At 44.5% G+C, this 22416-nt stretch overlaps 1 protein-coding gene across 1 annotated transcript in view; it reads right to left on the bottom strand.

Annotated features, from left to right (window-relative positions):
- Window positions 1-22416, bottom strand: part of PAXBP1 (PAX3 and PAX7 binding protein 1) — a 38011-nt gene that overhangs the window by 6234 nt on the left and 9361 nt on the right. Inside the window, exons 4-16 of the mRNA XM_056109359.1 lie at window positions 21687-21908; window positions 20644-20747; window positions 18511-18728; window positions 17785-17974; window positions 13761-13884; window positions 10521-10620; window positions 10317-10432; window positions 9649-9848; window positions 8713-8857; window positions 6802-6923; window positions 5511-5587; window positions 4916-4982; window positions 1579-1725 (exon numbers count right to left, since the gene is read on the bottom strand). Of these exons, the coding sequence (XP_055965334.1) occupies window positions 1579-1725; window positions 4916-4982; window positions 5511-5587; window positions 6802-6923; window positions 8713-8857; window positions 9649-9848; window positions 10317-10432; window positions 10521-10620; window positions 13761-13884; window positions 17785-17974; window positions 18511-18728; window positions 20644-20747; window positions 21687-21908 (1832 nt within the window). The remainder of the gene's footprint in view (window positions 1-1578; window positions 1726-4915; window positions 4983-5510; window positions 5588-6801; window positions 6924-8712; window positions 8858-9648; window positions 9849-10316; window positions 10433-10520; window positions 10621-13760; window positions 13885-17784; window positions 17975-18510; window positions 18729-20643; window positions 20748-21686; window positions 21909-22416) is intronic.

Raw genomic sequence — 22416 nt, 5'->3', positions numbered from 1 at the left:
GGTCAGTCACATGCAAGGCAAACGTCCTATCCGCTGTACTATAGCTCCGGCCCCCCAAATTAAAACTTTTTAACCATACAAAAATACTGCTATAGATGGAGATATATACACATATAAAGTGTGAGTGTGTGTACAAATACACACTCCAATCTCCAAGCCTGCTCGGATCGGGACTGGGCCTCCTCCACCAGATTTCCCATTCTCTAGTACCTATCTCTCTCTCTCTTCTCTCTCTCTCTCTCTGTATGTGTGTGTATATACACACACACACACTCTCTCTCTCTCTCTCTCTCTCTCTCTCTCTCTCTCTCTCCAATCTCCAAGCCTGCTCGGATATCTATCTCCAAGCCTGCTCGGACACACACACACACACACACACACACACACACACACAAACACACACATTCCAATCTCCAAGTCTCCATCTCGGATGGGGACTGGGACTCCTCCACCCAGATTCCCCATTTTCCATTAGCTAGGCAGTCACACCCACAAACTGCCCCCCCCCCCCCGCCCGCCATGTAATCCATCAACAGCCAAAATCCAGAGAGTATAAAACAAAGCTCCCAGAAGCACACACACAACCTCTTATAGTCCAGGTCGCCCTCTCGAAGAACCTGGCAAACTACCGAGAGTATCCTGCCCACACGGCAGAGCCTGCCAAACTCCACGTGGCATATTCGATATGCCAAAAATGATAATGGGTCTCATTCCCCTGACTCTGAAAAAGCCTCCAATGCGGCACCATTGGGAAGGATGAGTAAAGAGAGGCTGCTAAAATCTCAGGGACAAATGGAGACGTTACTGGAACCCACTCGAGCAAATCGATGAACAATGGGATGACAGTGATATATATATAGGCTGGAACGATAGTAACACAGCAGGTAGGGCGTTTGCCTTGCATGCAGCTGACCCAGGTTTAATTCCTTTGTCCCTCTCGGAGAGCCCGGCAAGCTACCTAGAATATCCCACCTTCACAGGAGAGCCTGGCAAGCTCCTCATGGTGTATTTGATATGCCAAAAACAGTAACAAGAAGTCTTACAGTGGAGACGTTATCTATCCATTTATCTATCTATCTATCTATCTATCTATCTATCTATCTATCTATCTATCTATGTTTTGGTCACGTCCAGAGGTGCCCAGCACTCAAGAAACCATATGTGACACCAGGGAGCAAACCCAGGTAAGCAGGATATAAGAAAAGCCTGTTACCCTTTGAAGTATCTCTCTAGTCCACAGGTGTTAATTTTTTATTGTTTTGGTTTCTTGAGGGTCACACCCAGTGTGCTCAAGGCTGACTCCTGGCTTTGCACTTGGGTACAGAGTGGCAGGGTTCAGAGAACCACATGGGGTGCCAGGGCTCGAACCACCCACATCAGCTGCGTGCAAAGCAAGCTGCTTCAGGTACACATTGTGTGTATATTGCTGTGAGGGTCTGAAACATTCTGAGCATGCAAATTGTCAACTTACAACAACCAAAGAGCTTTTTATAGAATCTCAGATCTTCTTCTAACCAAAGAAAAACATTCATTTTGGTTGATGTACTCTGAAAAATGGTGACGTGTCACTGAACTCACGTTTTGGGCTTTTTTGATGCTGTCATCTCCATATTCTGAATTCTGGAAAGCCATGAGAATGTATCTGTTTAGCAAGCCATCTATTGATAATTCCTGTAGAGTTTTATTTGAGAAAATGCCACACCACTGAAGAAAATTCCCTAATAGCTAGAGAGAAAAAAATGAGAAGCAATGTTAATCCAATTAGGTAGAAAGGGAGTGAGTTATATGGCAACTTGACAACTACTCCTTTAAAAGGTCAAAACATTTCAAAATCTGAGGACTTCAGAATTGGAGGATTTGAATCTTCAATTTTAACAAACTTAATTACTGTACTAAAACCACCATTACATGTAGCTTGATGTCTACCATATTAGAGACTGGATATAAAACATTTCCTGTCCATTACAAAAAGTACAACTATGTTAGTGCTGATTGTCAGGTAAATGTTTCCCATTCAAAGCCAAGCCAGGGTGTAAGAGACAGTCCAAAGGTTAAGGCACTTGTCTTGCATGCAGCTTAACTCCCCAGCATCACATATGGTTCCCTGAGCACTATCAGAATGACCCCTGAGCACAAAGCCAAGAATAAGCCCAAAGCACTGACAGAAGTGGTTCAAGAACCCCAACACTAAATCATGCCAAAGACAGTTCTACGACACATCCAACATCCTCTCCCACCAAAAAAAAGGAAAGGAGGAAAGGAAGAAAGGAAAGGAAAGGAAAGGAAAGGAAAGGAAAGGAAAGGAAAGGAAAGGAAAAGGAAAGAGGAAAGGAAGGAAAAAGGGAGGGAGGATAGGAGGGAGGAAGGAGGGAGAGAGAAAAAACATAACAGATATTCCTATTTTTAAATTTTGGCCACACCCAGCAGTGCTCAGGGATTCCTCCTGGTGGGGCTCAGGGGCCCATATGGGGTGACAATGGACGGAAGCCCAGTTTGGAAGCATGCAAGGCAAGTACCTACCCGCTGTACTCTCTGGCCCCTGGAAGTTCTTTACTGCAGAATACACATTAAAACCCTAGATCTATGGGGCTGGAGAGATAGTACAACGGATAGGGCGTTTGCCTTGCACGCGGCCGACCCGGGTTCAATTCCCAGCATCCCATATGGTCCCCTGAGCACCACCAGGAGTAACTCCTGAGTGCAGAGCCAGGAGTAACCCCTGTGCATCGCCAGGTGTGACCCAAAAAGCAATAAATAAATAAATAAACAAATAAATCAACATGGCGACCTCAAGTTACAGAACCTCAAGATGGGTCAGGCAGAAGCTGAGATCTCTCCACTCTAGAGGTCAAAGATGCTCCAAGTCTCCTAGAACTGTCACTCTTGCCTCCCACCTCTATCTGTGCTATCCCTTTCTCCCCCTTCCCACGGGCTAATTAAGTCACTCTTTCTGCACCCTACAGCCACTCCAGTGATTCAAGTTCTGGAACTGCTACTTCTTAATTAGGCAGGGATTTCCTAAGAATGAAAACCTGTAGAAAACTCCTCACTCTTTTCCCAGGGTCAGGACAAAGCTAGTACCATTCTACATGAACGGGAAAGAAGCGCCCCAAGCACCTCGGCCACGGCAGAGCCCTGGTGACCTTTCTTCTCACTGAGGCCAGCGGCAAGAGCTGCTCCAGAGTGACACTCTTCTGGAGTATCACCAGAAGAACCACCCTCTACAGACAACTCTGTGCATGTTGTACCAGGAGCACAAGAGTCTAGTTTCCAGGACTTGTGAGAATTTACAAGATAATTAGAGCAAAAGTTCATGTTTGCCATATAGACATATAAACATGCAACAAGTTATTTTTTCCCCCTGGGGGTGGGGGAGGGTTGGCTTGGCTACCACCGGCAGTGCTCCAGGATCACTCCTGGCAGTACTCCAAGGATCATATAGCGCCAGGGATTGAATCAGGGTCGACCACATGCCTTATCCCCACAATCTCTCCATCCCCCATGTTCTCTACTTGTAAGCAACAAAGAAAACATTTCCCTCCATCTTATTTTCATGAAGCTACGCTGGTTTACAAATCTGGAAGGAGCCGTGTTAGGGTGCAATGTTACTGCACCATGATCACAATGTCCCCCCACCTTCTACTGAAGGCCCTCTCCCTTTGTAGCCCCCAGCCTCTCACAGAAACCTGGCTGGTCTTTGACATGCAGATCTCAGGTGCTAGCCAGGCCTAACTTTGGGTTGTAGATTCCAAGCTCTAGCAGACTAGTCTTTGGGATGCAAATCCAAGTGCTTGTGGCTTGTGAGAGTGCTTGAGAAAGTTTTTAGTTTTGTATGTTCTTTCAGGAGGCCAAAATTACTGGCCTACAGATGTAAAGAAACAATGTATGTTTTGCTGCCTCAATGTTCTTTCTGTAACTCCTTTTGATGACATCACTGCATTGCACCCTCTGGAGGTACCATGATCAATAAAGGGAGATTTAGGGGCTCTGTAAGGGAACACAGGCCAGAGAGAACCTGGGGGTCACAGGTCTGAGAGAACCTGGGCCCTCCATGACCTAAATTTCTAGGATATAATGAGACTGAAGAGTGAGCTAGGAGAGACAGGAGTGAATGGAGACTGAAGTAATGAGTAATCAAGGAGTAATGAGACTGAAGAGTGGGCAGAGGAGAGACAGGAGTGAATGGAGAGAGGATTGGAATAAACTGCAGCTAAGACCAACCAGCCTGGCCCTCATTTCCTTCCTTCGCCTAACCAACGCCATCGACCTCCCTGGAGTGGGGAAAACAGCCTGAGACTATCAAACATGGACGGCGGGAGAGACAGACCGCTGCTGCCTTTTTGTGTTTACACAACTTTATGTGCCACACATGAGTGAAATACAAAAACCCAACTTAAAAACCATGTATGTGCCCATCTGCCGAGCGGGCTGGGTGGTGCAGCCCCAGAGGCCATGACTCTGTAATGCCCACTGCTCTAGCCTGCTCCCCTTCTGATACGCCAGGGCTCAGCAAGGCATTTTGGTGAACAGTTCGTTCCTAACTTTGGAACCCAGAAATTACTATCTATTGTGCAGAAAGCAAACCTGAAGAAACTTTAAGAATAAAAATTATTTTGTTAAGGGGCTGGAGCAATAGCACAGCGGGTAGGGCATTTGCCTTGCATGAGGCTGACCCGGGTTTAATTCCCAGCATCCCACAGGGTCCCCTGAGCACCGCCAGTGTAGTTCCTGAGTGTAGAGCCAGAAGCAACCCCTGTGCATCGCTGGGTATAACCCAAAAAGAAAAAAATTGCTTTGTTAAGATTAAGAATTCTTATCTATTGGCAGAGCTAAGCGTCTGGGGAAGCAACTTAATGAAACAGGAAAATACTCCACAAAATATAATAAGGTCAAACAGCACAACAAAGATACGTACCTTAACTGAAGACCAAAATTGCCGTTGAAAAAACAAGTAAGGCCCAGAATTTTTATTTTCCAAGACACTGAAAGAGAAACAGCATGATCAAATGTTCTATATTTAAGTACTATATGATTCCAAGAAGAAAAGCTGTCTACAAGTAAAATACATAAAAAAAATCAGGTCATTTTCAAACATCTGTATCTCAGAAGATACTAAGTGTAGAAAGCAGAGAAAATTTACTCCAAGGTACTAAGTGGCAGCAAAGCACTGTTTTGCTTTCTCTGCTTAAGGGAAAAGCTGGCCCCATGGAGTTAGTTTCTTTGGGCAACAGGTTCACACTGAAAAAAGGAAAGATTCTTTCATAAGAAAGCTTTAGTTTCCCCAAACTTAAAAAGTTTGCCCTGGAGGATAATTTAACAATAATACACACACACACACACACACACACACACACACACACACACGTTTTGTTTTGAGAGGGGAGGGGGGTCATACTCAGGACCATATGGGATGCCAGGGATTGAACCCCAATCGGCTGCAAGGCAAACGTCCTCCCCAGCAGCTATACTATTATGCCGGCCCTATATGGTAATTTTTAAAAGTCACTTACTTTTTGGGATATAAGGGCATGAAGACATCATCATCTAATGTTCTTCTCATTCTCAATAGGAGCGCCTTCAGGTATACCTAAAGTGTTCAAGACAGAGCACATCTTTAATGAGGGTTTGGTGAAAGTTCATTCTTGAGAAAGGAAAATAATGTCCTATTTCAGACCATAATTCTCTGAGTATAACTCTCTAGTGAACCGTCTTCCCAACTACCCTCATGAAAGGCCTTACAATCTTTCACATAGACTCCTGCTTGGCCCCTCAACAACTATGAAGCAATCAAGCCATTTCGAAACCATTCCCTGCTTGTCTGTAACCGTGTGCTTCTAAGAATGGGGGTTGGGGGAGCGCTATGGCGCGCCCTTTCCACATCTGAATAGCTCCTGGTGTCTACCAAGGATGATGACATCTGAGGGCTGGGAACAAGTTATAAAACAGCACTTGGCTCTCTTACCTGCTCTTGGAATTGTAATTTCGCTGGTGTTTCCATGCCCCTCCCAATAGTGGGTGGTGCTGGTTTACACCCAGCCTCGCTCTGGGCTTATTCCAGGGGCTGCTTGGGCAGACTGTGTGTGGTGCTGGAGAGGGAACCAAATTCACCAGGTACAAGGTAACCCTTAACCCCTGGGCTATCTTTCCAGTTCCAAGAGATATGCAAAAGAAGTGAGCCGAAGACTAGAGCACAGGCTTCACAATGGGAAGCCTGGGTTCTATCCCCAGCACCACATACTGGCCACTGAGCAGTGCCAGGAGTGACATGTTGAGAAATGAGCCACAAATGACGCCCCCACACCAGTGGAGCTTCGTAAACACATGCTCCATTGATCCCACTGAGAGTGAGGGCGAGGCGACTCAAAGGGACTAATACAGGCTACCTAGACTAAACGTAGCATCCGTGTAATCCGTGTACAGAGATGTTGGGGTTTCTGGGCCACATCTGGCAGTGCTCAGGGCTTTCTCCTGGCTATGCGCACAGGGATTACTCCTGAGGGGGGCCTAGCGGACCATATGGTGTGCTGGGGACCAAATCCAGACAGGCCACATACAAGGCAAGCACCCTATCTGTTGTACCATCACTCTGGCCCCTACTGAGACATTTTCTAATTGAAAACTCTCTCAGATTTCCCATCTCTCAGGCCACACAGGACAAGACTGCCCATGTGGGAGCATTAGATGCTCTGCCTAGCCTGCAATAAACGCTCCAATTATCGCAGTACTTGCTCATTATCAGAAAGGTGTGTGTGTGGCGGGGGGGGCGGGGGGGGAGTGTCATAATAAAATATCATGCATTACCTGCGTGTTTTTGTTTTCTGCATTCACTACCGAAGGATATCCATTTATTAATTTTAGTGTAATCCCGACCATTCTTGATGTCTGTGTTGTAGAAAAAGGATCCCACATATTCTCTGCTATCACTAGAAAGGAAAAGGCAGGCCATGTTAGATATAAACGTAAACAGCACGAGAGTTAAGTCTGATGTCAAGGTGCAGAGCTGTCCAGGGGCTTAGCGTCTGCCTCGGATGCACACGGTCACAAGGTTAGGCTCCTGGTGCCCCACATGTGCCAAGCATGATCCTGAGGGCCCTGAGGAGCTGGGGCCTGGCCACCCTGATGCCTGCTATCTAGAATGTCCCAAGCGACTCCCCATGGCACTGCAGCTGGGCACACACCCCACAGCCCAGGCCAGGTGGGGTGGGGAGGAGAGGAGAGCTGGACAGCCACCCAGGCCATCTCGGCACATGCGTGAGCCCCACTGATGGCAACCTGTGGGTCTCAGCTAGGACAGCAAGGCCTGGCCAGCCCATTGAGAGCACCAAGGAGGGGAGCAACCACAGGTCAGAACTAAGGGGCTGAGTGGAGAACAGGGAGTAAACACGTAACCATAATAAAAAAAGAAAAAGAAAACCCCAATTTATAAATGCCGATCCTGACTCATGTCTCTCTCTAAACAGGCTCACCAACAGTTCTGGCCCACTGTCCTTTTTCAGAAAAAAAAAAAAATTGAATTGCTCATTGCACCCCTGGAAACTTACTTAAAACAACAAATCAGGGGCTGGAGCAATAGCAGAATGGGTCAGGTGCTTGCCCTGCACATGGTCTACCCGGGTTCAATCCCTGGCATCCCATATAGTCCTCCAGGCACTGCCAGGAGTAGTTCCTGAATGCAGAGCCAGAAGTAACCCCTGAGCATCGCCGGGTGTGGGCCCAAAAGCCAAAAATAAACAAATAAAAATAAAACAACAATTCACCCCCAATTACACCCAGAGTTCCTACAGCCCCCTTCCTGCATCCTCCCAGTCCTTGGGGAGCTGAGGGGAGATGGGATGACACAACACGACACATACACCTTAAGGAGGGAAACACTACTACAGTCTAAGTTACAATCATCTTTTGGAGTCACATCCTGTGTTGTTCTGGGCTCAGGGGTCACTCCTTACAGCGTAGAGTGTCAAACCAGGGGCAGTCTTGTTCAAGGCAAGCAGCTTACCCAACTGTCCAATCCCTTTGGCCCCATCTCTGACTGCTGCACTAACTGTAGGAATGTTCAGGATCTCTGTCTCTTTGTCTCTGTCCCTGTCTCTTTCTCTCTGCCCCCTCCTCTCCCAGCCTCCTTCCCTCACCCCCCCCCCCCCCCCCCGCCCCGTGTGTGTAGGTATATGTATGTGTTGGAGGCCAGGATGGGGAGAATTTCTGGAGGGAAAAAAAAAATATTCTAGGAGATGAATATCCAGGCATATCAATAACTGCAATTACATTTGAAATTTGTAAAACAGGCTCCTATTTCAGGATTCACAAATTTTTTGAGGGGAGTTTGGAGCCACACTTGGCAGTGCTCAGGGCTTACTCCTGGCTCTACACACAGGGGTCACTCCTAGCAGGCTTGGGGGGCCCTAGGAGGTGCAGGGAACTGAACCCAGGTCAGTGACATGCAAGACAAGGTCCTTCCTACTGGAATTACTCCGGCCCACAATTCCTAATTTTCCCTAAGAAAGTAACACAAACATTCTAAGTGCTCCCCAGAAAAGGTTTCTCTCCACCAAGACGCTGTGGTTTGGTGACTACAGTCTCTAAAGCGCAGCCAGGACCAATCATCACCCCCAACTTGGGGTACAGCCCTCTCTCCCCAGAACCCCCTGGGAGCAGAGTCCAGGCTCGGGCTGAAGATCTGCTGGGAGGAAGCCCGAGGGCTAGAGGAGACCTCACCTGTGAGCTTCGGAAGAATCACCTTCTCCACGATGGTCGGCAGCAGTGCGACATCCACATCATCTTTCTCTTGCTCTCGTTCTTCACAGCCATAAAATAGCAGCGATTCAAACCACAGCATAGTCTCAAAGTCTCGACACTTTGCCTAGAAAATACGACAAGTTATCAAACACGTGCTTCTAGCCACAGAAGACGGACTGGACTGGAGTCAGCCTTCAAACCAAGCATCGCACAGAAATGAGAATCTTCTATGGTGGGGAGGGTAGGCCCAGGACCTCGGATCCGGGTTGAGTGGAATCAGTCCACAGGAGAACAAAAAATACCAGATGTTCTCACATACCTGCTGTTAGTGAAACATGCGAACCAGCAAAAAAGGCTGAAGGATAGCAAGCCTTTGGCCCTGAACAATATACGGAGAATGCCAAGGAAGGAGGAATGAGGTTGACTGGTGACCACAAAAGGGCACCAGCAAGGGTCCTGGTTATTTTGATCAGATGGAGATTAACTAATCCTATCAAGGGACTGGAGAGCTGGTACAGAGGGCAGGGTGCTCGCCTTACACATGGCCCACCTGGGTTCTATCCCCGACATCCCATATAGTCCCCCGGGACACCGCCAGATGTAATTCCTGAGTACAGAGTCAGGAGTAGTCCGTAACCACAGCCCAGCGTGGCCCAAAACCCAAACCAAACCGAAACTCTGCACATCAGAAGCCCAAGAGTCAAGAGGGGAGTTGGACAAGCAGTTTGCAACAGAGTGAGCATAAGACTCAATAAGCCAAAGGAGCTGGCTCAGGAGACGGTGGGGCAGAAGCCCTGAAGTCCGTGACTGTGACTGACACCCTTGGTTCTATCTCTCCTGAAAGCTATTTTGTGTTCAGTTCACACCCCCAGTCCGGAGTCATGCACCCTGGCTGGGGATGGTGGAGTCACGCACCTCCAGAGGAGTCCACGTGAGCAGCTGCAGCCGGATGAGGGGGTTGAACAACTTTGGCAAGCAAAGGCCAATGTAAGCATCCTTGTAGGACGTGTAGTACTTTGAACGCCATGCTTCAAACTGGGACTTGATACAGTCGATCGAATAGAAACTCTCAAGGACATCTTCAAACACCTTGCTGGACTCTTTTGAAATGCGATCTAGAAACAACAGTAGCAATAAAACCAGAGAGAATCAAAATTTAGTCCAGTTCACTGTCTTCAAAATGTTTTCTTTGTAACCTATTAATAAGATAGGTTCATCAAGAAGAACTGGAATTTTAAAGGACCAGCAAGGGGGCTGGAGCCCAAGTACAGCGGGGGAGAGAGCTTGCCTCGTATACTGCCAACCCCAGCTTTAACCCTCAAAACCCCATTATTATGTGGTCCCCGGAGTACCCCCGGGCTGCCTCGAAAACAAAAACAAGCAAACAAAAATACATGCCATACCCAGAGAGAGTAAGGGGTTAAGGCGCTTGCTTTGCATGTGGCTGACCCCCATTATGTCCCCAGCACTACAAGGACCCCTGAGAATCACCGGGTATGGGGGTTCAAACTTCCCTCCTCCAGCCCAGTACTCAGTCATAAGTCAAACTGATAATGAAACTGATCTCCAAATACACTGCTAACCTTTTTCCAAATTAAAATTTGTAATGTCCGTTGAAGTTTCCTCGTCGTCACTGGAAAGGCCTTCAAGGTGATCTGCCATCTTCCCTGTTTGTTCTCTGGCTTGTCTACGTCGAGTCCTGAAAAGCAAAATAGCAAGTTCCCAAACCAGATATGAGAAAAGCTCCCAGGGCCATCCCACTGACCACCAGGGCATCCTGAAATTACCTCCTGGCCTCCCGTTCGGCAATCCGACGCTTTGCATGCTCTTGATACAGTGCCCGATCTCGTCCGAAGGAATCAAGATTGGGAGCCATCAGAGCTTTATCTGTAAAACAGCAATAGTTACAATTACAAGCCTTCCCTCAACAATCCCGAGGAAAGAGTTTGCACAGAATGAGCCATGACAATGCTGGCTCATCTCAACAGGACTCTGCAGTACCTGGTAAACCAGCTATTTTCTAGTTCAGAGCAAACCTCAACTTTATTGTTCCCATTAAAAAAAAAAATAAGAAAGAAAAAGTAATAGAAAATCAACAAAGTCTCATCGCCCGACACAAACGCAATTGGGCGTGCAAACTTATTCTTGCATCTAAGTAGAAGTTCTTATGCCTTACAACTAGTTTATGGTATTCAAGTGCAAGAAAATTAAAAACCTAAGTTATCTGACTATTTTTTAAAGGAAGAATGTGCTGAATGATATAAAAGACAGCAAAGAATCAGGATAGAATGAGAGAAGTTCTGTTGTTGGAATTCAATCATTTCTTCTATTTTGCTCCAATTTACTTCACTGAAATTCATTCTCTATTGTCGCTTCTAGGAAACAGGCAGAAACAGCTCTGTATACAGAAAACTTCCTTTTTCTTAAAGTACCTTAAGCATTTTAAAATACTACCCTTTCGTAGCAAAAAACCTCCTTTCTTATTTTCCATTCATCTCTCTTTTCTTGACTCATCGGAGTTTTCTGGCTCTAGCATCAAACCTTCCAATTTAAATTTATATTTCAGTTACCAATTCTCAGTTTCTAAGGGATGGTACTTCCTCTGTTTCTATTCTACTCCCACCCCCCCATGTGGATAAGGCCCTCCATGGTCTCCCTGTGGCTATCAGTTCTGTCTGAAACTTTTCTACCACCTGCAATGTCTCCTCGTGCCTTAGATTTTGTCTGTGAATGTGCCTGATGATCCCTAACTCCCCATTCAGAGCTGTATTAACAGATATCTATCAAATCACAAGGTGAAAAAGGCAACTCTTTAGTTGGGGGTCCCCCAATGGTAGTGTCTCTGGGTCTTTTCTCTAGCCTAACTTAAGAGAACCTGCGTCAAAAACACTCTATCCACTATACTATCACTCCCGTCCCTGATGCTATTATTTTTAAAAGTTGACTTTTTGCTATTTTTCATTCATATTTTAAAATAATTCAGATATTCGTGGGACAGGATATACCAGAGTTCACTAATTATAATTATAACCAGTGGAGAAGATGATTTTCAGCTCTACCCCAAATGTGAATTTGCTATATACCAACCATGACTTAGTTAAAAAGACCCCTGCCTCTTTAAGAAGGATTGTCACTCAAGAATTATTTTAGTCAATATTCATTGCTATATTAAACTCAGAATGTGGGGCTGGAGCGATAGTACAGCGGGTAGGGCATCTGCCTTGCTGGCGGCCGACCAGGTTTGATTCCAAGCATCCCATATGGTCCCACGAGCACCACCAGGAGTAATTCCTGAGTGCAGAGCCAGGAGTAACCCCTGTGCATAGCAGGGTGTGACCCAAAAAGGAAAAAAAAGAAAAAAGAAAAGAAAACTAAGAATGTTGCTAACAGGTTTTAAATATATAGAGAGAAAGATATGAGAGATTAGGTTAACTCAAGTGATGGTCTTCTTTCATGTCTGTAGAAGTAATTGTGACAATTGTAACAACTGCTCATAAGTCTGTTTAGTCTAAATTTTGGTTTCCTTAAAGAGACCAGAGAAGGAACTGATACTTTAGCAGCCCAAGTTATTTTCATCAAATCTTTGGCTTCTATTAAGTACCCCCTCTAGGGGTGCATTTTTCACTTTCATACTACTTTTTCAATTCTACTTCCCATTCCCAATGTAAAGTACATCCATCATTTCGGAATCTATACCAGGCAACAGCTTTAAATTGTAAAAAAAAAAAAAAAAAAAAAAAAACACTATAGGCAAGCAAAGTATCTGATGAAGAGCACAGCTCACACCATTTCACTGACAAGAATATGACTTTCCTTCAGAGGAACTATGGTTACCTGTCATCTGCCCCAGAAATCTGGTTCTGTCTGGATCAAAAGTGATCTGGGAGGGATACGTTAGTCATTTAGGTGCCCAATAATATAGCGACTGTTCAGTGGAAACTTGAGTGGCAAAAACTGAAGGTCAAAGTCACATGTACTGCTCAAAGCTGAGTCTGACACAGACTAGAGGGCCTATCACCACCCTCTCTGACTCCAGACCCCATCTGGCACACAGGACATCCTTTCTCGGGTATCCAATGTCTCTCCAGTTCCCATGACACCCTTAACGACAGCAATATTTCAGAAACAATAACCAGAGGGCCCATTGCCCCTGTGTCACCTGAACATGCAGATTACTGGATATGATACTAAACCCAGCAAGACTCACTGTGGGGACAGAACCGGAAATATGCATTCCTAAATAAATATCATGGGTAATTTTAACACATCCTGTCTATTTGAGAAAAGTCACAAGAAATCCATACCAGGAAATTTTCCATAAGAGAACCCCAGAACATAAAGAGCAATGTGAAAACTGAACTTCAGAGGTTTAAATGACCTCAGCCTAATCGTTTAATATGAGACTGACAACCTCTGTAAGAGACTGGTCTCTCATAACAACGTCATAATGAAAGAACCACAGAATCAATTTCTAAATTGCTAACATTAAAATTTCAGAAATTATAGGCAGAGCTGACTTACCAAAACCTAATATCTAAGACAAACTGGAAAATATCCCCCAAATTTAAAAATACAAAATTTTTATTTATCGAAGGGATGAAGCTCAAAAATCCCCTAATCTTGGCTACAACCTCCATCCATCCCTTCCCAAATTTCAAATCTTTCACAGTAGCACCTTTATTGGTGGTATGAAGAAGAAGAAAACAGAAGTTGGAGAGAATTAATCATGGCCAAACAGATTAAGGTTTGTGTTACCACCCTCCACCCCGGACTACGTAAAAGACATATCCCAAGAGTAAGATCGACAGAATATTGGCACATGCTTTTGAGCTCCTCAGAGCAGCTGTATTTTCTTGAATACAATCAGCTATGTGACTTTTATACATCTACCCAACACAAGAAGAACAAGGAAACAATAGCTTAAAAAAAAAAGAAAAAAAGGCTCTGAGATCTCTAATTTTCAATTAGACTGCACTAAGTAAACAAGGTTGTTTAATGAATAATAAAAACCTTCAAGATGGACTGACTTGAATGGCTTGAAAACTCCGAAGATTCATCTTTAATATCATCTTGTCGTCTTTGGACAAGGCGGGAAGCGCGCTGTTTGTACAGCTGATGTATTGCTGATTCAAGTTCATTAATCAGTGGCACCTGTAAAAATACAACACACTCCGTAACACCAAACTCCTCAGCTGCTTCCTTATTTGAGGGTTCCATCCTATTTCCGGATTTCTGAAAAAGTACCCTCTCTATGGACAGAACCACCATGACTTCCTAATGGGACACAAATAGCAAATGAGTTTGGTGATGTTTAGGAAACATCACTTCTTCATTTTAATCCTCCCATAGTACTCTAATGTCCGGTACCGAGCTACTGAAGCAAAAGTTTGGTTAGGAAACTCAACAGTCAGTATTAGTAAAGAAGATAGAGTAATGTCAAGATTTTCAGTGATTTTCCTTTAGAATAAAATAACTGTAAAGTAGTATTTATTTCAAGTACATTTGTTTAATTTTTTTGTTTGTTTGTTTGTTTTGGGGCACAACTGGCAATAATCAGGGCTTATTCCTGGCTCCGCACTCAAGAACTACTCCTGATGGTGCTTGGGGAACCATCTGGGGTGCTGGGGATAGAACCAGGATCAACTGCATACAAGGCAAACCCCCTACCTGCTGTACTATCACTCTGGCCTTCGTCACTTCTATAGTTAAGAGTAAGAATCTTCTAACTGCCTTCTTATACAACAACTAAATTGTTCTTACATATTATTGTCACACTTAATATTAAGAGTATTTTGCAACCTTACTCCATATTTTAAATGTGAACTGCATTGCTTTACATAAGAATAAGGCAAATAAAATTCTCATCACTTAACCTATCTAAAATCAATATACCTTAAAACCAAAGGTATATCAAATATCTAAATTTTTCTTTATTTTACCACAAAATTTTCGCTTGAAAAGGCAATATACTTTTTGAGGTTATTATCTGTAGTTAAGCATTCCCTTGGTTCATACAGAATATGAAAGCTTATAGAACGTGATCTAACTTAAAAAGGATCCCTCCTTACTCAGATAAACCTTAACTTATAACCAAATGACCATTACACATACCCAAGGAAACCAGAAATTCTAGTTTCCTGAATGTTAGCGCAATTTAGTTATTTAGAGTCTGGGAACACTGGCACCAAGTGTTAACCACAGCTTCCGATTAGAACAGAATGCAAATGGTAAATTTTAAAAAAGGGGGGGAAAACGCAGAACAACCCACAGGTGGAATACAGAGATGTCTAGTAAAAGCGAGTTCATGCACATGCATGAGGCCACTGCAAAAGCAGCATGTTCCCAGACAGCTCAAAATGATGGAGTCACGGCTGTCTGCCATGGCCCGGGCAGCAACGTCCCCAAATTGGCAGGATCTTTGGCAATGGAGCCCGGAGACTCTGCACCATGCATCAATTATTCTGATGGGGCTCGAGTGACTTGGGATCCATCTTTGTGACTGACACCTGCCCCTGAATTTCTACAAGCCCTGCAGGGCCATAGCGAGATGGACCAATGGAATCTAGGGTGCAACCTTTTCATCCTGGACACTGTCTGCATCCTCCACCGTGAAAGCCTCACACCCAAAGTGGCATTCTATATAATTTAACTACTCAATTTACAGGGAAAATTCTAATGTGATCCTCTGCTTAAAAGCTCCTTTTCACAAAGACCAGAGAAATCTGTATGCACCATGACATTTTCTTGACCCTCTCCAAATCTGAAATTGTTACTGACTATATTATTTCAGGACCAAAATGAGGGTGAAGAACACAAGGAAGATGACTATAGGGAAACAAAACAATGGAAAGTTAAAATGATCTGCAAATAACTTAAAACCACATAAACTTTTATAACAACAAAAAACCCAAGGAATGTTTATCTTTTTATGGTCTTACCCTGGACAAGTAGTTTTACAGTATAACATGAATATTTCAATTGCTCCTAAACTTCTCCAGGATGACATAAATTATTGCAGCCCTCTTTATAAAACTGAATGCATATGAAAATGTCAAAATGAATTAAAATACTCATCTTTAAAGCGATAGCTACCTCACTTTAAAATACAGTAACTGGAGCTGGATTAATAGCACAGCGGGTAGGGCGTTTGCCTTGCACGCGGCCGACCCGGGATTGATTCCCAGCATCCCATATGGTCCCCTGAGCACAGCCAAGGGTAATTCCTGAGTGCAGAGCCAGGAATTACCCCTGTGCATCGCCGGGTATGACCCAAAAAAGAAAAAAAAAGTAACAAATGAGGTGCAAAGTCTGTTCCTACAATATTTTCCATGGAACTCTGAAACCTTATTAGCACACAGCTCTAGATGTTGCTAAGAACAGGGTCATCAAAGAGAAGGTACACAATGAATTATTTTTAAAATAGTCAACAATGAAAACTATTGATCTATTTGCCCTGCTAATAACTTTAATTCAAGAATGACATAATCTTGTTAATCAAATTTCTCTATTCTTGAAGGGGGGAAGGGCACACCAGTGGTGCTCAGGGCTTACTCCTGGCTCTGTGCTCAGGGATCACTACTGGCAGGGCTCAAGGGACCATGTGGGGTGCTGCGGAAAGAACCTGGCTTGGCACATACAAAGTAAGAGCCCCACATGCTGTTCTGTCATGTCACCCCGCCTGCAGCCAGTATATTTTAAGAGTTAAGTTTACAATTACAAGTATGTCAAGTTCCATAGCAAAGGACAAGAAACTTCAAGGGTTAAAAGAAAAAAAAAAAAACCTCTACAGGGACAAACCTCACTGACAAAGTATGGTTTAGAGCAATGATTCTTTGTTTCTGCCTGAGAGACTGGACCCTACCCAGCTCCACAGGGCCCAGAATGGTTTCCTCAGCAGAAGGAAGGACACTGTAGCAATACCTCACCCTGAGGCCTGCTTCTGGTCTTGACCTTTCAGACCTTGTCCTTGTACTAGTCAAACTAAGCCCCGAAGCTGCCAGGAGGGGGCAAAGGCTGCTTCTCCAGCAATCCTGGGAGGTCAGGGTCTATGAGTGCTGGAAAGGCCTGGACCTGAATCACCACAGAGTGCAGGAGCCCTGAAGCCCACAAGGAAGCACAGGCAGGCAGTTTGCTTCGTCAGCCACTGGACTGAGGGGAGTGAGTGACCAAGACGCAGAGGACAAAGGGAAACTATTTTTGTGAACATACGACATGCTTCTAGACTAATCCACACTGTCAAGCCTACGGAAAAGTATATCTACTAAGCCTGTCATTGAGGGACTGGATCTTTAAAGCACTTCGGATTTTAATTTTTTTTTCAAGAAAAGGTTGTGAAGTCTAGAAATATTTATAAATCAATGCATTGAGTGGGAAGACGAATTACTTTAGAAGTCATCTGAAAAGAAAGGGGATTTTGTATGCAGCAAATTTTAAAAATGCAAACATACTAGAATACAATGCAAATATTTTGCTAGCTGACTATTTGGGGGACTGGGGAAGAACTTAGAAGAAACAAGAACTTAAAAGAAATTATGCCCAATGAATGGTTTCTGAAATGAATGAACTATACTTGAATGAACTATACTTTTTTAGATGAAAACTAGGAACAGCAACGATCAACTTTAGCGTTAAAAAAAAAAAAGTCTGATAAAATCTTGCAATCGAATGTATGGATGGAATTACTTGCCAATTTTTTTTTTAAGTTTAGACCTGAATCACATAAAAGACAGTGCTGTCAAATAAGTTCCTTTGATTCTATTCATTCAGGCCACCACTCTGTTCCCTATTAAGGCAAGACTTGCCAATACTTTACTGCAATGTGCTTTATCATTTATTTGTAACAAAGCCACTTAAGTGTCCCCTAGATAGAATGCCATGAAATATAAGATAAAATGAAATGAAGAAAATGAAGTGTGACTTTTTATAAATTCTAAAGCTCAATTCAGTGGGTATTTTTTGACACAGACAGACAAATAAGATCTATACACGCGGTCATCTAGAACACCCTAAGTTTTGCCTTATTCAAAGAGATTAATATTTTTGCATTCTTACCTTTTCACTGAAACACTCAAGCAAGTCTTGGACATACCCTCGCATTTCTTGCAAAAATTTATACCGTTCACCAATACCCCCAGAAGACCCTTCTAATCTTTCAATAGCCCTGGTCGAGTCCACTCGGCTTTGCAGATGCTTCTCATGCTGCTGGCGGTTGCTTTTGTGCAATTCTTTCATAGAGTCCAACCTTAAGAACACAAAAGGATAAATATAACACATTTACATCCTGAGTCTATGCTGTCAGGACTCTTGCAACATTATTATAATGCATTAAGTTCCACTATTAGTATATAAAAATCATAGGAAATGCATCTTTTCATCTGTACTGCTTTCTCAAAAAAAAAAAAAAACCTAAAAAAATTAAAAAGTAGGGGTGTGCAGCAGACAGACTTCATCTAGTTATCTGGCTAATCAAAATCTGTTTTGCTCCCCCCAGTATCTGGACTACACTTTTCTTTTTCTTTTTTCAGAGTCCAAAAGGTGCAAACTTAGAACTGTCTTCAACAAGCTCATGGAGTGGCATTTTTAAAGAACGTTTCCAGGCATCCACAGAAGGAAGACGAGAAGGCAGCAGAGTGCAATAGGAAGTCATCTTCGGGGTTAGCTTTGGGAGGCAGGCCAAGGAGTCTTCTCTGCCGACAATCAGTGTCTGCTAGCCCAGACTACACGTTGCCTGAGGAACAGAAAGCTAGGACGGGTCTTTAAGAAGGTGATCTGCCCTACCTGTCTTTAAGCTGTTTCTTTACCAAATCAATAGTAACGGGAGTCATCTCATTACTGGGAGTTTTGAAAGGGACTGTATTATCTGATTTTTGAGATTTGGCATCAGATGATCCATAGGCCGAGTAACTATAAGGAATGCCATAGGAGGAACCGTAAGGCATTGCCTGGTAGGTGTTCGGGTAGTACATGTTCACTTCCGTGGGCTGACTTGCTTGAACCTACGGAAGAAGAAAGGGACAGATAGGAAAATGGCCGCCTGAAAACGGGGAAATTGTGTTTCTAAGGTCAAAAAATAATAATAATAATAGAGGAAACATTACACAAATTCTGTAAGCAGTCTAAGGAGAACTGATGCAGAACTCTTCAAAATCAAAATCAGGCTGGTTAAATCACAGGATTTCAGTTCAGAATTTAGTAACTGGAGCATTAGTATAGTAGGGAGGGCATCTGCTTTGCACACAGCCAACCTAGGTTCAATCACTGGCATCCCATATGGCCACCCAAGCACCACCAGGAGTAATTCCTGAGTGTGGAGACAGGAATAAACCCTGAGCACTGCCAGATGTGGCCCCCCCCCCCCCCAACAAATAAAAACTATGAAGTTTAGTGCTGGAAGGGATAGTACAAAGAGCTCAAGACCACTAATTTATTAATAGAAGAGGATCTCAAGCCTTTATATAGTCAGAGGAAAGAGGACAGGAAGCAATTACAATCGAGACTCCTTCAACTTTACCTCCTGTGGAAGCCTCGTTAACTGAATGCAAGCTAAATGCAGTTTCCAAACACTGAGGACAGAAATTTTCCCATTCACCCACCAGGGTTCCACTTCTGCGTTTCCAAATCTACCAAGCGAGGGAGGAAACAGAAAACTACACAGGAAGAAGTACTGCACCCACACAAAAGATTCCTACTAATCCTACTAATCTCAAAGACCTGGTAGCATGAGCCTGGGGCTTCTCACACACAGTCTCTCAAGAGATCATGAGAATTTGGGAGAAGAGGGTGGGGTGGGAGCTCGAGATGTGGCTCTGGGTAGCGCACTTGTCCCAGTTAGTGTGAGGCCCTGGATTCAGACCTCAGCACCATCAAACATTAAAAGGGTGAGAATTTGTACTAATTTGCACTAGTCTATTTGTACTAACAGACTCTCATAATGTTGCTGCTAAGTGAAGGATCACTTTGAGAAAAATAATTAAAAAATAATAAGAAAAGTTTCCAAAAGAAAAAAAAGAAAAGAAAAATTTCCATCATTGTGATTACAAAACTTATTATATCCATCACTATGATGGGGGAGGAGAAAGGGAGGTGGTTTGGGCAACACCTGGCAGAGCTCATAGCTTACTCTGGCTCTGTGCTTAGGGGGTCACTCCTTGTGGGGCTCGGGGACTAAATACACACAGGGGATGAAATCAATCCACCATGAACAAGCGAAGTCTTGCCCTGTACTGTCTTTCTGGCCCTATGATTTTATTTATTCCATTTTTTGGTTTTGGTTTTAGGTCACACCTGACAATGCTCAGTAACTCCTGGATCTGGACTCAGGAATTACTCCTGGTGGTGCTCAGGGGACCATTTGGAGGTTGAACCTTGGTCAGCCTTGCACAAGGCAAATGCCCCACCTGCTGTCCTGTTGCTCTGGAACTCAACTATAAGTAAAAAAGTAAAGGCCCTCCCGTTGATCGTCGATTTGCTCGAGCGGGCCCAGTAACGTCTCCATTGGAGACTTTGTTGTTACTGTGTTTGGCATATCGAATACTCTCGGTAGCCTGCCAGGATCTCCGAGAGGGGCGGAGGAATCGAACTCGGGTCGGCCATGTTGGCCGCTTGTAAGGCGAACGCCCTACCGATGTGCTATCGCTCAACTATGATTTCAATATTGCACTTGTACAAATAACAAAGATCCAATCCAATATGCAATTATTTTACTAAAGTAGATGAAAAAAGAGTGATTTTATTCATCTTTGAGTTTTTGAAATTTTTTTCTGGGGGGGAGGTCCACACCCAGAGGGGTTATTCCTGGAGGTGCCTGGGGGACCATATGGGATGAAACCCAGGTTGACCACATGCAAGGCAAATGCCCTCCCCGCTGTGCTATGGCTCCAGCCAGTTTTTGAAATGGAATAGAGCTCTTACCTGAGGGATATTAATTCCTTTCCGGATCTGCTCCTGCTCCCATCGACTGAGCTCTTCATCTTGTTCTCCAGTTACCAAAGCATCATCATCACTCCCCTCAATACCTAGAGCCGCAACAAGCAGAGTCGTCAACCAAAGATGAGGCAAAAACGTGCTAACCACTTCCTCCACGAATATCAAGACCCAAGAGCAATGTGAACCTGGCCACTGTACTGCGAGGCAGGCTGTACGCTCCATGCTCATTCAATACTCCTCACTGGAACTGTCCTCCACAGTAAGCTCTGAAGCAAAAAATGGTGAGCCTCAAGTCGCTAACAATACTAGTCCATTGCATCAATTCACGTGTGTGAGAGTGATTCATAAACATGGCCATGGGGAAAGGACCTAATAACAGCTCTCAGAAATTGCAAAAGAGAGAGGAGAGGAAGAGGAAGAGGGGAAAGGAGAGGGAGAGAAAGAGGGGAGGGGAGGGGAGGGGAGAGGAGAGGAGAGGAGAGGAGAGGAGAGGAGAGGAGAGGAGAGGAGAGGAGAGGAGAGGAGAGGAGAGGGGAGGGGAGGGGAGGGGAGGGGAGGGGAGAGAGGGAGAGAGGGAGAGAGAGAGAGAGAGAGAGAGAGAGCGAGCGAGAGAGCGAGAGAGCGAGAGAGAGATTGAGATTCTTTTGGCCTATACCTAGCAGTGGATCAGGGCTTACTCCCAGCTCTGAGCTGGGGGGGGTGGGGGGGGGGAGGAGAAGGGGGGGCAGGAGAGAGAGAGAGATTCTTTCTTTTGGCCCACACCTGGCAGTGGGTCAGGGCTTACTCCCACTCTGAGCTCAGGAATCACCCCATACAGGACTTGGGGGTCATAGGGGTTTCCAGGGATCTAACTGCCCACTGTACTATTGGTCCAGCCCCTAGTTTTCAAAAACTTCCAAGATGCTTCTCCTAGCCAAGCCAGCCCTCAAATAGAAACAGCCTGACACAGCCGGCGCACTGGATCACAGCATCACTCTTAGGGAACAGCAACACAGAGGGCGGACGTCCGGACCATTAGATCAAGTTACCTATTTCCTCAGCAATTTTCTGTCGCTGTGATTTTTCTTTCACAGAAAAGACTATGCGGCGCTTCTCGTCATCATCTTCGTCATCACTGGCGTCATTCTCATCTTCTCGAACCAGGCGCCCTTTACCAGGCTCGCTGTCATGGGGGGTGAAGTCCCCTAGTTCCCGGGCCAGCTGTCGCTTCTTCCTCGCAGCGTGTATAAAAGCGGCGTCTGGAATTTCTCCTGGAAATACGGAGCAAGAATAAAACATGGCAGTATGAGGGTCTCAAGGATTAAAAAGAAAATAAGTATAAAAGATTCCCCCCAAGACAACTGTGCTGAAGTGATGCTCAATAGCTGGTGGCCCTTTTCCCAAACTGTCTGCAATTCGACTTCAACTGTTACGTCTGGTTTCTTCGAACAACATCTGGCGATGCTCAGGATTTACTCCTGGTGGGGCTTTAGGGAACAATACGTGGTTCCAAGGACTAAATCTGGGTAAGCCACATCTCATCCAAGGGTCTGATGCACAATATTATCTCTCCAGTTCATTCAATTAATCCAACAATTAAAAAAAAAGTTGGCGCTATCTCCCTGGCCCTTTTTGTGTCTACACCGCCCCCCACCCCCCCGCCCCGCATTAAAGTAGAAAATAAGTCACCTTTTAAACTACAGAAGTGAAATATGCATGGGAGAGAACTGCAGCTGGGAATCCATCACATCAGGCTTATATTTTAAACATCTTTTTTTT

This window comes from Sorex fumeus, unplaced genomic scaffold (assembly GCF_029834395.1).
Source record: "Sorex fumeus unplaced genomic scaffold, SorFum_2.1 ptg000265l, whole genome shotgun sequence".
NCBI lineage: Eukaryota > Metazoa > Chordata > Mammalia > Eulipotyphla > Soricidae > Sorex > Sorex fumeus.
This window is presented reverse-complemented; position numbering and strand designations above follow the sequence as displayed.